General features: G+C 44.8%; 1 protein-coding gene across 5 annotated transcripts in view; it reads right to left on the reverse strand.

Moving 5' to 3' along the window:
• The window catches only part of nphp4 (nephronophthisis 4), a 770,918-nt gene that overhangs the window by 218,290 nt on the left and 536,418 nt on the right, over positions 1-16,210 (reverse strand). For all 5 annotated transcript variants that reach the window (XM_072478481.1, XM_072478484.1, XM_072478483.1 and 2 more), the window contains 2 exons: positions 13,120-13,212; positions 2,739-2,869 (listed from right to left, as the gene is read on the reverse strand). In XM_072478481.1, the coding sequence (XP_072334582.1) occupies positions 2,739-2,869; positions 13,120-13,212 (224 nt within the window). The remainder of the gene's footprint in view (positions 1-2,738; positions 2,870-13,119; positions 13,213-16,210) is intronic.

The following is a 16,210-nucleotide window of genomic DNA, read 5'->3' on the forward strand; positions in this document are numbered from 1 at the left end:
ACACGCTGCACCATGAGAATGCAACGATCACAGGCAACATTAAGGGAAATAGATATAAGACCATAAGACATAGGAGCAGAATTATGCCACTCGGCCCATCGAGTCTGCTCCGCCATTCAATCATGGCTGATATTTTCTCATCCCCATTCTCCTGTCTTCTCCCCATAACCCCTGATCTCCGTATTAATCAAAAATATTCATTAATTCATCTCTTGTCTTAAAGACACTCAGTGATTTGCCCTCACAGCCTTCTGCTGCAAAGAGTTCCACAGATTCACCACCCTCTGGCTGAAGAAATTCCTCCTCATCTCAGTTTTAAAGGATCGACCCTTCAATCTGAGGCTGTGCCCTCGGGTTCTAGTATTAGGTTTTATGCTTGATTTTTTAACATTTCACGAACAATGAAATAATGAGTTTTTCCAGTAATGATGGAGATCACATCTACAATTCCACGGACTAGTCAATCAGTCCTACTTTGCCACTGAATAAACAAGGATCCAAGTGCCCTCTCATGTGTCCAGAACACACAAACAAAAATCTCTATTGCTGCCTCTTCATGAAGAATGGATGAACTACTCAGCTATCGTGGTCCATCCATCTGATTAAATGTTATACCCCAGGCTAACTAAAGCATAAAGTGACATTTCAGTGTCCTAATTAGTTGAGATTCTCAACCTCAAGTATACAACTCCTGGGTCATTCATGGTACTCATTGTTAATCATTGTTAAACAGTGCACATTTTCACATACAAAAGAAATTTTAAAACTGCTCGTTTTATATTCTGCTTTGTTAAAGTTGATAATGTTCTTTGAGTTGGTGACCCGGAAATTAATTCTCAGTTTTTCATTACGGTATTTTAGAAAAGGCTGCTCACTGAAATTATGGCACTCTAAAATTCCATTAGAAAACTGGGACAAAATATTGCTAATTCCACCTCTGACAGGTTTCAGCATGGTCTGATATAACTAAAACTGTGATAACCTTAATTCCGTCTTTTCTATTTATGCTGTAGCGAGTACTGACTTGTGCCACAATGTAATTATATGGCGAAGAACTTGCTCGTAGACACTCTCATTACATTGTTCTAATGCTGTGGATCTCAGAGAGAACAGAAACTTAAGGAATCTGGAGACTTTGAACAGAATATGTAAGTGCAAGTACTGATGATTTCCCCTGTGAGTAACCTGAACCATAGAAGAACTTCTAGGTAGGATGAGGTTGATTTGAAGTAAATTTTACCACTGCAAAGCCAGAAAGTACACAGACAAACATTTGAAGATATTGATTGGCTTTGGTATGTGACACCATTGTGTCAATTAGAAAAGTATTTATGAAAAGATATCTTATAAAAACAGGAGAAGATTTTGAATTGCCTGAAGAGGTGTTGTTAATGTCTTATGGACTCTGATTCTCAGAAGAGTAATGCAGACATTAATTTAAAATCCTGGGCATATTTTCCTTCAATTTACAAATAAAGTGAATTATTATGCAGATGCACCTATCTCTACATTAGGCTTGGCTCACACGGTCTTAGTCTACTCGCCATTTTAGCAGATAATGTCAAGATAAAATTCTGGGCAGCCGGAAAAGGGGATGTAGATCTTCCACAGTTTTTTTATTTTTTAGAGTACCCAATTCATTTTTTCCAATTTTAGGGGCAATTTAGCTTGACCAATCCACCTACCCGGCACATCTTTGGGTTATGGGGGCGAAACCCACGTAAACACGGGGAGAATGTGCAAACTCCACACGGAGAGTGACCCAGAGCCGGGATCGAACCTGGGACCTCGGTGCCGTGAGGCAGCAATGCTAACCACTGTGCCACCGTGCTGCCCAATCTTCCACAGTTATTAGCATAAAAGAGAAATCATCAACATGTCTAACCCATTTTCAGTCTATTTGTTTGACTGACTTTTGTAATTGAGGGCCAATTTTCACCTGAATAAAGAATTGTTAAATGAGTGGAGTTCAAGGAGCTGGTCTGATTGATCAACCATATATTTGTAACAGGATAATCTTTTAAAAAATGGCTTAACAAATGCATGAGCATAAAAACGCTCACCCCGTTAATAATTCTATTGGGGATATTTCTTCAACATCACTTGCATATCTCCCATTTCCACTGAAAGAAACCTAGTTGCGTTGTTATGTTCTCTCAATATGGTTAGCACTGGTGCCTCACAGCACGAGGGACCCGGTTTTGATTCCGGCTCTGGGTGATCGTCTGTGTGGAGTTTGCACGTTCTCCCAGTGTCTGCATGTGTTTCCTCCAGGTGCTCTGGTTTCCTCCCACAATCCAAAGATGTGCGGATTAGGTGGATTGGCCATGCTAAGTTGCCCCTTAGTGTCCAAAGATGTGCAAGTTAGGTGAATTGGCCGTGATTAATGTGCGGGGTCACATGGATAGGGCAGGGCAGTGGGCCTAGGTAGAGTGCTCTTTCAGAGGGTTGGTGCACACTCGATGGCCCAATGGCCTCATTCTGCACTGTAGAGATTCTATGGATTCAAAGTACCAGCACAGCTCCCTTTCAAAGGCAACAGTTGACTCTAAATCAACTACTATCACTGATAGGAATTCCGTTTCGCAAAATCTATGAGACCATTGCAGCTAAAGATCTCGAAGCTAGCCAACCGGCCAGAATTAATGAAATATTTCCCAAATTCAAGTTACATAGTTTTTTCTGACAATACATTCTGGAAAGATTCAGCCTGATTTCAATACAAATTATATTCTTACCCTCCAGTCTCTGTTCGCAGGGCGAGGATTGGTGCTTGCACTTGTGTGAAAGGCAATTCTTGCAAGTGTTCATCTACATGGGACTCCGGAGCACCATTGGGGTCCATATTAAAGATCCCGTCTCTAGGTTCCTAGAAATACACAGCAAATAGATCCAACTGAAAACAGTTTCATCAGTTAAAAAATGTAAAATATGTAATGCTTCATGTTTCCCAAGAGGCTTGCATTGTTACATTGACTCAGCTACCTTTACGGATCCTTTATCCAGCAGCAAAGAAGAAACTCTGGAGTAAGTGACTTATGGCATTGCTTATGGTAGTCCATGCTTTCAAGTGGTTCTGCACTTCTCCAGTATTACCCCCGCATCATTAACAGTTGGAACATCATTTGACATAGACCTACCGTCACTCAAAGCATTGGTGCTTACGATTTGACTACATTCTATCATGGGGGTGTCCCTTTAAGAAAGGTTTTTGTCTTGTCAGATGGCTTCAGTGATGTCATTTTGTGGGTGGAGCTGAGCTGTGGCTGTGAGGTTTGCTTTTAGTTTCACTTTCAGGTTTTGACTGCGATGGACTACAGTCAGAGAAAATAAGTGTTTTGGCCTGTCTCTCTCTATTTTCATTTTAAAGAGATGTTCCAGAAAAAACCCCATTGATTATAGCTATTGCTTTGGTAACTAAAGATATAATTTGCTTTCCGAAAGGGGTGAACCTGCTAGTGAGACGGGGTCAGAATCTCAGGGAAAGCTAGTCTTATTCAAATGGGAATGCAGAGTGCTGGGCCACGTCCTTGAAAAGGGGTTTTTGGTTTATGGGATTTTGTTTTTGAATTGGAACAGTTAAGGGGGAATTCATTAAGGGTTATACATAGATTACTGTAGCTGTGGGGTGTCTTTATGTTTGTAATTGATAAACATTCTTGCTGTGTGTTTACCTATATATGTTAACTAAGTTCTTAGAATATAGCTTATTTTTATTAAAGTGTCTGGGAAGACTGTTGAATCACACCTGGAGGGAAGGCTCTTGTGCTCATCCTAGCCAATTTCAACATAAAGGTTTTAGGTCAGGTGGACTTCATAATATACTTTGGAGTTTCTAAGCCCTGGCCCTTAACAATTCTCACCATTTTTCCCACTGCTGCTACTTAGATTTGTGCGGCGCTATCTTGATTCACCACTCCTTCTGAGGGTTGTTTGGAAGAATACTTGGCTTGCCATTGACCCATGGCATCTCATTTTCTCCTGCTCATCTGCAACGCTAATGCTTCTAGCAATGCATCCATCATTCTGGAGCCTCTGCCCACCCTGGTGTTCATAATAATAATAATCACTTATTGTCACAAGTAGGCTTCAATGAAGTTACTGTGAAAAGCCCCTAGTCGCCACATTCCGGCGCCTGTTCGGGGAGGCTGGAACGGGAATTGAACCCGCGCTGCTGGTCTTGTTCTGCATTACAAGCCAGCTGTCTTAGCTCACTGTGCTAAACCAGCCCCTATTTTATGTTGCAATAATTTACATTGCAGCAATATTTTTGTACAGCTTCCTTTCAAGATGCAGCCTGCCTTTAAGATCAACAAACGGTACCGTTAGGGCCGTCCTGCTCTGCACAGAGGCCCCAGGCAGTCAGGAAAAGCAACATTGAAGCTGCTCAGGTTAAGGCTGCAATTATGCAAAAAGTTGCTCACACAGATTATCCCGGTCCTCGATCTTCATTATCGCAGGAAAGTTGTGAATTCTGCCCTCTATGCTCAAAAAACTAGCACAACCAATTTTTAGCCCAAAAATTGCAGAAGAATGTTTTACAGCTAACAAAGCAGGTCAGAGGCTGGGGGCTAAGAATTAAAAATCATGTAATGCAACTTCAAGCCACCATTTACCTATCTTATGCTGCAGTTCATTTGTCTGTGAAAATATGGAGGAGGGTAACATGGTGGCATAGTGGTTAGCACTGCTGCCTCATATCACCAGGGACTCTGGTTTCTTCCCACAGTCCACAGATGTGCAGGTTAGGTGGATTGGCCATGTCAGATTTGCCCCTTAGGGACCAAAGACATGTAGTTTAGGTGGGGTTGCTGGATGACAGTGATCGGGGGCGGGGGGAGGTAGTGTGCTTTTTCTGAGGGTCAGTGCAGACTGGATGGGCTGAATGGCCCCCTTCTGCACTGAAAGGCTTCTATGGGTGGGACTGAAGCACTCTCTGTACAAATTTAAATGCAAATATAAAAATCCTGAACTTCCAGTCCAAGGTGTCCCTAATTTTCCTGCAGGCCTGAACATTTTTCCATTTCAGGGAATGATCCAATTCCCTTATGAATGCATTGATTGAGCCTATCTCCACCACATCCTCAGACTGTACATTCCAGGTATTAGCCAAAAAAGAAATGTTCTGCCAATTACCTCTCGTTCTCCACCCTTCCACCAATGGGAACAGTTTCTCTTTATCTACTCTGTCCAGACCCCCCTCAGGATTTTGAGCACCTCTATCAAATCTCCTCTCAACCTTCTCTTCTCCAGGGAGAACAATTCCTATTTCTTCAAGCCCTCTACATAACTGTAGTTCCTCTTAGCTGAAACCATTCTAGTGATTTTTTACTGCACTCTCTCTAATGCCTTCACATCCTTCCTGAGGCGTAGTGCCGGGAACTGGATTCAATACTCCAGCTGAGGCCGAACCAGTGTTTTCCACAGGTTTAACATAACTTCCTTGTTTTTGAACTCCACGCCCCTATTGATAAAGTCCAAGATGACATATACTTCATTAACTTCTCTCTCCACCTGCCCTCCGCCTTAAATGATTTGTGCACATATGCAACCAGATCCCTCTACTCTTGCAACCCCTTTAGAATTGTACTCCTTTTTTTATTTGGTTCTCTGTGTTCTTCTTACCAAATTGAATCACTTTACGCGGCTCTGCATTTAATCTGCTACATGTCTGCATATTTCACCAACCTGTCCATGTCCTTTTGAAATTCTACACAATCCTCCTCATAGTTCACAATACTTCCAGGTTTCGTGTTGTCCACAAATTTTTAAATTGTGCCCCCTGCAACAAGGTCTAGTCATTACTATTTATCAGGAAGAGCAGGATTTCTAACACTGATCCCTGGGGAAGTCTATGATAAACCTTCCTCCAGTCTGAAAAACAACTATCCACCACTGCTCTCTGTTTCGTGTCACTGAGCCAATTTCATATCTATGTTGCCACTGCCCTTTTGTTCCACGAGCCCAAGCTTTGCTCGTAAGTTGGTCTTGCGTCACTTTTGGAAACAAATCCTTTTCCGTCAAGTTTTATGGAACAAATCTTCAGCAAAATGGCATCACAAGAATATTTCCATTGCATTTACGAACTTTCCTGATGAAATAATATGAATAATTTAGGAGCGTGGGCCACCGGGGAAAATACAATCAAACCTGAATATGATTTGAGAATATAATTAAACAGCAACGACTCAGTGCAATTATGCCGTGCTGCCTTGAATTGCATTCTGGAGTGAACCATCTATCTCTATGCACTGTCAGTTCCGTATAGGGACGTGTAATTTCAGATTGAAACAGAGATGATCAGACGCATTATTCCAGTAACTGTACTTCATGACTGAAGAAGCTCAGTTGTCAGAAGAAACTGAACTTTAAGCACTTGATTCGTTCAGGAGTATTTAGCACAGGAGCACTGTGCCGCTTCACTGCAACCTTGAAAGCAGTGCTATTTTCAGAATCGAGGCAGTGTGACCTTGCCACACCAACAACCCGCAATCATGTGGGGGGTGATTCTACAGTTTGTTTGCTTCACAAAATTCTGGTGTTTTTTTCCCCCAGTACAGAATTTCTGTGTGATAATGCCTGTTCAAATTTCCAACAAATAATCCAATGACAGTGTCATGCTGATGTATCTGTCACTGCAACTAATCACCTAAGGAGGAGCACATTCAGGATTCTTTTGCACAAACTAGTTCTGCATATCTTTGTTTCTGTCGAGGAAGAGGTAACATTGTATGAAGGAAACGGCGAGCTATTAACAGCTCCAGGTGTGCTGTTTGCAAACAGTTTTTCAGCTGGACAGTCCTATAGCATGACGGTGATTAATGGAGCAAAACACATTCAACTCCCAGCTCATTAATCATAGATACTCTACATCTGCATTGTAATATCCACACTAGCTCATGGGGTTTGACTATTTTGAATGAGCGAAACAGTAATTTCATTATTTTTATTGATCAGAAGTACATTTGAGCATCTTTTTTCTATAACAAGCTTGAGTAATAAACATTATTTTCCTTTGGAAGAAAAAGTATCAGCTTTGGAATAGAACTAATATATGCTGTGGCACTGCTGTATCACACTCAAAAGTTGTGCTAATTAATGATCAATGGTTACTGTATTGGACATAGCCGAATGTCAATCCTCGAAAAGCTGCACTTCTTCAAGTGGCTGCATTTACAACCCACCTACCAGTCTGATACTCTCAGCTGCATTTTTGGTTTAATTAGTCTGGTACCTCCTTTTTACTGCCTGGCGGCTGGCGTATACATGCAGACTCTTTGGCTGTTTTTCTTCATGAAACCTATCAGCTCACTTTCCAGCCAGAAAGGGCTGGTTTAGCTCAGTGGGCTAGACAGCTGGTTTGTAATGCAGAACAAGGACAGCAGCGCGGGTTCAATTCCTGTACTGGCTGAGAATTCTGAATTCTCCCTCTGTGTATCCGAAGAGGTGCTGGAATGTGGCGACTAGGGGCTTTTCACAGTAATTTCATTGCAGTGTTAATGTAAACCTACTTGTGACAATAAAAAGATTATTATTATTAAATAACATTGAGAACCTCAATATCGGACTGCTTCAACCGCTGCTTCTTCCCATTAACTACATCATCTCACTAAGCTGAACACAATGGGCGGGATTCTCCCCTACCCGGCGGGGCGGGGGGTTCCGATGTAATGGAGTGGCGGGAACCACTCCGGTGTCGGGCCACCCCAAAGGTGCGGAAGTCTCCGCACCTTTGGGGGCCAAGCCCTCACCTTGAAGGGCTAGGCCCGCGCCGGAGCGGTTTCCGCTCCACCGGCTGCCGGGAATGGCCTTGGCGCCACGCCAGCCGGGGCCGAAAGGTCTTCGCCGGGCGACGCGGGTCGGCGCATGCGCGGGAGCATCAGCGGCTGCTGACGTCATCCCCACGCATGCGCAGGGGAGGGGGTCCCTTCCGCCTCTGCCATAGTGAAGACCATGGCGAAGGCAGAAGAAAAAGAGTGCCCCCACGGCACAGGCCCGCCCGCGGATCGGTGGGCCCCGATCGCGAGCCAGGCCACCGTGGGGGCACCCCCCGGGGCCTGATCGCCCCGCGAACCCCCCCCAGGACCTCGGAGCCTGCCCGCGCCGCCTTGTCCCACCGTTCAAAAGGTGGTTTAATCCACGCTGGCGGGACAGGCACTCCAGCAGCGGGACTTCGGCCCATCGCGGGCCGGAGAATCGGCAGGGGTGGGCCTGCCGACCGGCGCGGCGCGATTCCCGCCCCCGCCAAATCTCTGGTGGTGGAGACTTCTGGACACAGCAGGGGCGGGATTCACGCCAGCCCCCGGCGATTCTCCGACCCGGCGGGGGGTCGGAGGATCCCACCCCACGTCTCTAATTATCTACTCCCCAGCGAACCCTCAATCTCGATAAAAGTCCATTCGAACATGATGCTTTAATTGCGTCTCTGGCTCCAAAAATCTTAGCTGTCTTTTAAACCAGGATTATTAAAATATGCCTGCTGCAGTCATACACATTCCAACCCAGGCTTTTTTTTAAATTAAGGGGCAATTTTGTGTGGCCAATCCACCTGCACTGCACATCTTCGGATTGTGGAGGGGAGATCCACGCAGACACGGGGAGAATGTTCAAATTCCACAATCCAAAGATGTGCAGTGTAGTGGATTGGCCACACAAAATTGGCCCTGAATTTTTAAAAAAGCCTGGGTTGGAATGTGTATGACTGCATCAGGCATGTTTTAAAAATCCTGATTTAAAAGACAGCTAAGATTTTTACCCATGGCCGGGATCGATCCCGGATCCTCATGCCGTGAGGCAGCAGTACGTCACCCAACCCAGGCTTTTAACCCTTACTGCACCAAATACATATCATACAATATTGCTGAAATTCCTACATCTATCAATTGGGTCTTTAACTGCCTCCAAGTAGGTCCAACCCTGGGTTTTCCACGACACATATAGCATTTCTCCAAAGCAGACATGGGGCTGGAGTCTCCGCAAAACGGAGCATCCCGCCGGGGGAGAATCCAGCACATGGTTTTCTAGATTCTCTAAGTTTCCAGTATAAACTCACCATTTAACTGTTTCCAGAGAATTGAAAAGAAAGACTTGCAATTGTACAGCAAATTTTATGCCCATCGGTTGTATGAACCTACTTCACAGCCAATAAAGTACTTGTGAAGTGTGGTTCATTTTATATGCAATATTTCCTTCTCACTTGAAGGCATTGATGTATACTAGGACACTTTCCTATGAAGTCCAGCATAGAATCATAGAATTCCTACAGTGCAGAAGGAGGCCACTCAGCCCATTGAGTCATCAAAGACCCTCCGAGAGAACAAGCCACCCATGCCCACTCTCCCCCCACATTGCCGCAGCCCAACATCCCTGGAGGGCAATTTTAGCTGGCCAATCCACCCAACTACATCTTTTGGCTGTGGGAGGAAACTGGAGTACCCGGAGGAAACCCACGCAGACACGGGGAGAATGCGCAAACTCCACACACGCTGTCACCCAAGGCCGGAATTGAACCCGGGTCCCTGGCGCTGTGAGGCAGCAGTGCTAACCACTGTGCCACCGTGCTGCAGTTTTGCAGCCTAATTAATATTTAAGCCCAATTTCAATCAGATTTGCTCTGATCATCTTAGCACCTGCACAAATAGCACAGACATTTTTAGTCCTGTCACTTGTTCTGCAAACTTATGCTTTAAATATCTGTTTTTTTAAGGGGTCATCCATAACTGTCACGATAATCAGGCCAACAGAGGATTATTTTTCCTATTCCATTCACAAAGCAGCATTTCCAAAATGTGACAACGTTCCACCTCTGAAGCAATACCACAAAAATGAATCCACATGTTTGTATCCGATCGTTAATTCCCATCCACCCCCTTCCCTCAATCACTATAGGGTCTCACCTGATAGGAGAACAATTGAAAAATGGTTTCAATCCTTGATTTTGTGTCCCTTAAAAGGAATGATCATATGGAGCTGAATTTAGTGACCTCCCCTTTTGTGAGTTTCGTAGTGGGCTGGAGCATTTTATCAGTTGGAAGATTGGCAGGTGGAGACCCCACCCCATTTTGTTTCAACCCACTAATTCCACGGCAATTAATGCTGACACAAGGCCCTCATCCCGTCGCTGCTAGTATTCATCCTGTGGCAGGTAGAAGGATTGTCATGTAGAGGGCATGACAAACACTTGTTGGGGTTGCTTCCAGGCTCCCAGGGGCCTTGCCTCATTCAAAGGCACTCAGAACCTGATCAAGGGACCTGACCACTCGTCTCCTGCCATCACTTATCTGCAGTCTGGGATCCACCGACAATATAGGATGGGTGTTGTACTGGCAGCAGCTACCACCTTCCCAGTGACGCTGCTCATTAATTCTCTATCTGTCAGGCAGATCTCAGCATTAGAACTTCCATCCCAGTGTCCTTGATCCGAGAGAGGTCCATTTTTGTCTAATTAAGTGCCTGAGTGGCACTTCATTTGGTTGGCCTTGGCTAAAAAAGGTGACATGGGGATCTTGTCAGCTCTCCAACTAGTGGATGAGACCCCCATCACCTCCATTAATTACCATCGTCCATGGGGATGGATTATATATATTGTGATGCACAAGGTATCACAACTGGGGGTGGGGGAGGGGGGGGGGGTTTCAGGCAGTGGAATATTTACCGATACTATAGTATCTTACAGTTGAGCCTGTCCAAATTACTACCTTTCCCTAATTTACCACCCAGAGTTAAACTCTTCCGGTATTCTTCTTCTTTTGTTCCTTCTTAACTATCGGATCTGGTCTTCCCTCTTCTCTTTCTCCCTTTTCAATTGACCTGGCCTATTTGCTTCTATCAGATAGTGCCACCATGTACCTTTCTCACTTTCAACCCTCTCTAATCTCTGACCCTCAGTATTCCCCCTCTTCTTAATATCTGTTGTGCACAGTTTTCTCTTTTTTCTTCTCTTCTTGAGCGCATCATTCAATGTCACAGTCTCTGATGCTTCTTTTGCAATAGTTGTTATCTATTGCTTCCTTTGACTTCTTAATTCGTAAGCTTTACCCTGTCATTTCCTTTTTTTTTTCAAGACATGTCCCATTATTGGTCTTCTTTCTGTCTTCACACTGTCATATTGCCTCCAAGCTTCCACTGTAGAGCATGATTTAAATTGAGGCTGGCTTGTGGGATTAAGTTGAGTCTGTTGTGCAAGACCAGCCACCAGATCAGCTCTCTCCATAACACAGAATTTCATCTTTTACATCAACAGAGCCTCAACAAGGTTGGCTTCAAAATGCACTGGGTTCAACCTCTTTATAAAGCTCAAATTATATGTTATCCACTTCAAGCATGCACTTTGTACCCATTTCCTGACAGTTATAGATGACTCCTATTAAGATTATAATTTCATATATGCTGTGGCTTTGCTTAAGGACAGAAAAGAGTAACTATAATATAAAAGCATTAAAAAGAGTTTTAAAATTAATTGTACTTGATTCCCATATAACTTGTTTTTAAAACTTCAGCATTGAATATTTGACTTACACTTCTCACTTACTTTTGTCATTACTTCCATTATTTCAGCAAAAACTGTATTAACCTCGTGCATGTTTTAAAGGATATACTTTGAGTGCACAAGTTGGTTATTCGTAAATAATTTTTTTATTAAAGCAATCAACAAATTTACTGTGTTCTATCTTATCAAAAAGAGATTGAAGGGGACAGATCCCCGAATTCTGGTGCAGGGACTCAGGAGAGAAGGGAGCGAGTAGCAAAGCCAGAGGCTCGTAAAGAACAGGGATGGGGGATGGAAGTCCAGGGCCTTAGGCTGCAGCGGCACTGAGGCAAGGATGGCAAAAGGCCCAGATTTGTTGGCAACATGGTGACTCGCACAAACTGCAATGTGGTTAGGATTGAACTCAGATTATTGGGTCTCAGCTGGAGGAGGTGGTCCATGACTGTCAGGGGAGGTCTACATAAAGTCAGGAAAATACTATTGGAGCCAATGAGTATGGTTGGCCACACATAGGAGCGGGACAGTCATTACTGTAATCAGAAGGTGAATTGATTGAAGAACAATGTAACATGACCATTTTTGTGAATTTTGTTTTCACGAGTGACTGGGCAACTATCATTGTGACTGCATCTAGGCGACTCATTTTTGAATGGAATTTAACTGCAAATATTGTTGGTGGAACGTGCAGAGAAAAATTGATTAGTGAATACCAAAAGTAGAACTGTGATTTGAGGATATTATCAACGATGTACTTAATCAACACAAGAAATATTTATAGATTATCATAGATTATCATAGACTTTACAGTGCTGAAGGAAGCCATTCGGCCCATGGAGTCTGCACCGGCCCTCGGAAAGAGCACCCTACTTAAGCCCACGCCTTCACCCTATCCCCGTAACCCAGTAACCCCACCTATCCTTTTTGGAACGGAGGGCAATTTATCATGGCCAATCCACCTAACCTGCAAATCTTTGGACTGTGGGAGAAAACCGGAGCACCTGGATTATAATGGCTGCCTGAGAATCCTAGAATCCCTACAGTGCAGAAGGAGGCCATTTGGCCCATTGGGTCTGCATCAACCCTCTGAAAGGGCACCATACCTGGGCCCAATCCCCCACCCTATCGCCGGAACCCCATCTAAGGGCAATTTATCATGGCCCATCCACCAAACAAGCACATCTTTGGGCTGTGGATGGAAACCAGAGCACCCAGAGGAAATCCACGCAGACACAGGAAGAATGTGCAAACTCCAGAAAGACAGTCACCCAAGATCGGAACCCGGGTCCCTGGTGCTGTGAGGCAGCAGTGCTAACCACTGTGCCACCATGCCACCCTTATTGGGGAATGGTGAATTTAATTTTCAAATAATAAATGAACACAATAAGACTTTCCATTCAGGCAGATGTTATAATTTCAGCGGGGTTATTTGGAATCTTATGGAGCTTTCAATGTAATTGTCCAGGAAAATATGCCTAAGTGGATAAGCTAATTGTAATGAATCAGTGAAAATTCCAAATTCCAACGAGTGACTTGAAATAACTAAAAATTAGCCCAGAGATGGAAATAGGGAAAATTCTTTTGTTAATAGTTGAAGTTCCTACCTTGTGGAGTGATGTTATGGAGGAGCTTACCTGCTGGTTACTAAGTTGCTTCTGCACTGGTCCCTTCCTGAGGTGGCTTGCGGTTGAGTGCCAAGGTGATGTGGTCAGGTAGGAACGGGAGGCCTGAAGGCAAACCAAAAAAAGTGGCAACTCAGATGTGATTGGGAAACTTGTTTCCCCACAAATGGACTTCCTGTTATCATGGAACCACTTCTAATATTATCCCCACAAGCCTTCACTTGTAATTTGCTCTTCCCACCCCCTTCCCAGCTCCACACCTTGTGAAACATAGACTCTTAGCAGAGTCTCGGTGCTCATGTCTCAGAAACCTTAAAGTATTTCAAGTCAAGTAGCCATTTTATCATTCCTGTGGCGACGCTGACGGCAATCTTATTCCAGCTCAGCAATGGCGCTGACACAACTTTCTGGCAAGGGTAATTAGTGATCATGAGTAGGAGCGATAGTTGGTTTCTTCCCTTTCTAGCTAGAAGATGCACCAAGATGCAGCATTCCAGTCACTACCTAAGCCGAGATAAACAAACTCAGCAGAGAGCAGGAATCAAACCAAGTCTCTTTTGGCCTACATGACTTAGTGCCAAACAGAACAGCGTCTTGCTCATTAAACCTTTCAACACCTGGCCAGCTTTACTCTGCTGTTGCAGTTACTAGGCAGAACAGTGAAGCAGGGAAGCATATTAAAAGCCATCATTCTGTACCACAACAGCGACAAGTCAGTCAGGGCAGAAGAACAAACCAATAAAAGACAAAATCAGGTTTGAAACTGAGCGTAATACAGTAAACATTCTGAATGATTACTTCCTTCAAGTAGTCACAGGGAAAGACTTCAATAACATGTCCTCACCAGACAAACATATGCCAAGTAAAGTCAATGGCTTCAGTATAAATTAGAAGTGAAGCTCGGGCAGGCTAAATGTACTCAATACAAATAAATCCACAGGAATAGATGGCATTATCTCAAAGTGTCAAGAGACTAGGGAAGAGATCAGTGCTAAGAACAAAGGAACAGGAGTAAGTAATTTAGTCCCTCAAGACCATTCGACCAGTTCATGAGTTCATGGTTAATTTGCAACCTAATGCCCTTTGACCTATATCCCTTAGTAACATTTGGATTTTAAAAATCTATCAATCTCAGTTTTAAAATTAACAACTGGTTTAATACTAAGAGAGATAATTTACCACCCTTTTGGGTGTAGAAGTGTTTCTTTGTTTCACTCCTAAAAGTTTCAGCTTTATTTTTTGGACTATTCCTCTGAGTCCTAGACTCTTCAACTAGCAAAAATAGTATCTCTCTGTCTCCTCTATATTTAGTATCTCAAAAACCTTGATCAAACTACCCCTTAACCTTTAAAATTCCAGTGTGTGTAATCTTTCCTCATACCTGAAACCCTGGGCTTGTTATTATTCTGTTAACCAACGCTTAAACTCCCTCTAACGCCAATATATTATTCCTAAAGTGTAGTGCCTAGAATTGCTGACAGTATTCCAGGTGTGGCCTAATCAGGGCTTCAAATTGCTGTAGAGTCGCTTCTATACCCCTGTGTTGTCATGCTGTAGGTATAAAGCCTTTCATTTCACTAGCCTTTTCGCACATGTTCAAGAATTGTTCAAACACCCAACAATCATTCTGAGGAAACCAGTAGTGCCCTGGAGAGGGACTACGGATTGGAATTAGATTGATGGATTGGAAACAGGCCCACATTCAAAATGTGTCACAAAGGAGACACAGGAAACTTCCAGATCATTAACATCCCTGCCATTCTGCCTAAAATCATACATTTGATTATCGTGGTGACAAATATCATAGTCAACAACTGTCCGCATTGATTCAGAGGGGAAAACTGCCTCAATAATCCCCCAGACTTTTTTTTAACCAACTCGCAACCTGAGCAGACTGGGAACGTATGATGCACTATCAATTACGACGAGACGAGAGTAGAGAGTAATCGAGGCTTTATTAAGCAGCGATGTGTTGCCTCCTACAGCTGCAGCTGTACAGTGAGCACACACATTAATACTCCGCCTATTGGGTGGAGCCAGCAGGCAGGGATTTACCCCCATACCTGTAGTACAGGAGCCTTACCGTATTACTTCTCATATGTGCAATATATACAAACAGTGGTGACTACCACATTCATCCCCTGTTAAAAAAAGAGTCCAGCAGGGGTGGTGGAAAAACTATTTACATGTATGTGAGCATTTTTAAAGTGTACAGTTCGGGAATAGTTCACAAATTTAGCCGGTCAGGTGCTTTGATCCTCCATTGTGAGCGTGCAGTCCCGGTGGCGATGAAGGCGCCGGCGTGGTCGCCGGTGACACCGGGAGCATGTAGTCCTCATCTTCATCCCCGGGTGGAACCAATGGGCGGACAGATTGTCCTGGAGCAGGGGCTGTGGTGAGGTGCGCTGGGGGGGAGGATGGGTGGCGCCGGGGCATTTGGGGGGGGGGGGGGGACCCAGCTGATGCCAGGATCCTGAGGGAGACTGTGTCTTGTCGGCCGTCAGGGTACGCCACGTATGCGTACTGCAGGTTTGCATGGAGTAGCTGTACCCTCTCGACCAACGGGTCCGCCTTGTGGAGCCGCACGTGCTTGCGGAGGTGAACGAGTCCTGGAGCTGCCAGCCACGTTGGATGCGAAACCCCGGTGGTGGACTTCCTAGGGAAGGCAAGGACACGTTCATGGGGGGTTGCATTAGTCGCAGTGCAAAGTAGCGATTGGATGGAGTGGAGGGCGTCGGAGAGGACCTCCTGCCAGCGGGAGACCGACGAGCAGGGGCCTTGAGGCGCTGTCCAAAATGGCGCCGAAGATGGCGGGGCACACGTGGCGGCGGCATTAAAGATGGCGGCGCCCATGGGCCGCACGAGGTCTGATGGGGGGGAAGATGGCGGCGCCCACGGGCTGCACGTGAGTTGCGGGGGCGAAAATGGCGGTGCCCACGGGCCGCATGTGGGGGGTGCAGGAACAATGGGGCTGGTTATAGCGGCGATCGACCGGGCCTGGCACACCGCAGCGAAATGTCCTTTCTCCCCGCAGGCCTTGCAGAGTGTGCTCTGCGCCAGGCAGCGCTGCCAGGGGTGCTTTGTCTGACCGCAGAAATAGCAC

This window comes from Scyliorhinus torazame, chromosome 16 (genome assembly GCF_047496885.1).
Source record: "Scyliorhinus torazame isolate Kashiwa2021f chromosome 16, sScyTor2.1, whole genome shotgun sequence".
NCBI lineage: Eukaryota > Metazoa > Chordata > Chondrichthyes > Carcharhiniformes > Scyliorhinidae > Scyliorhinus > Scyliorhinus torazame.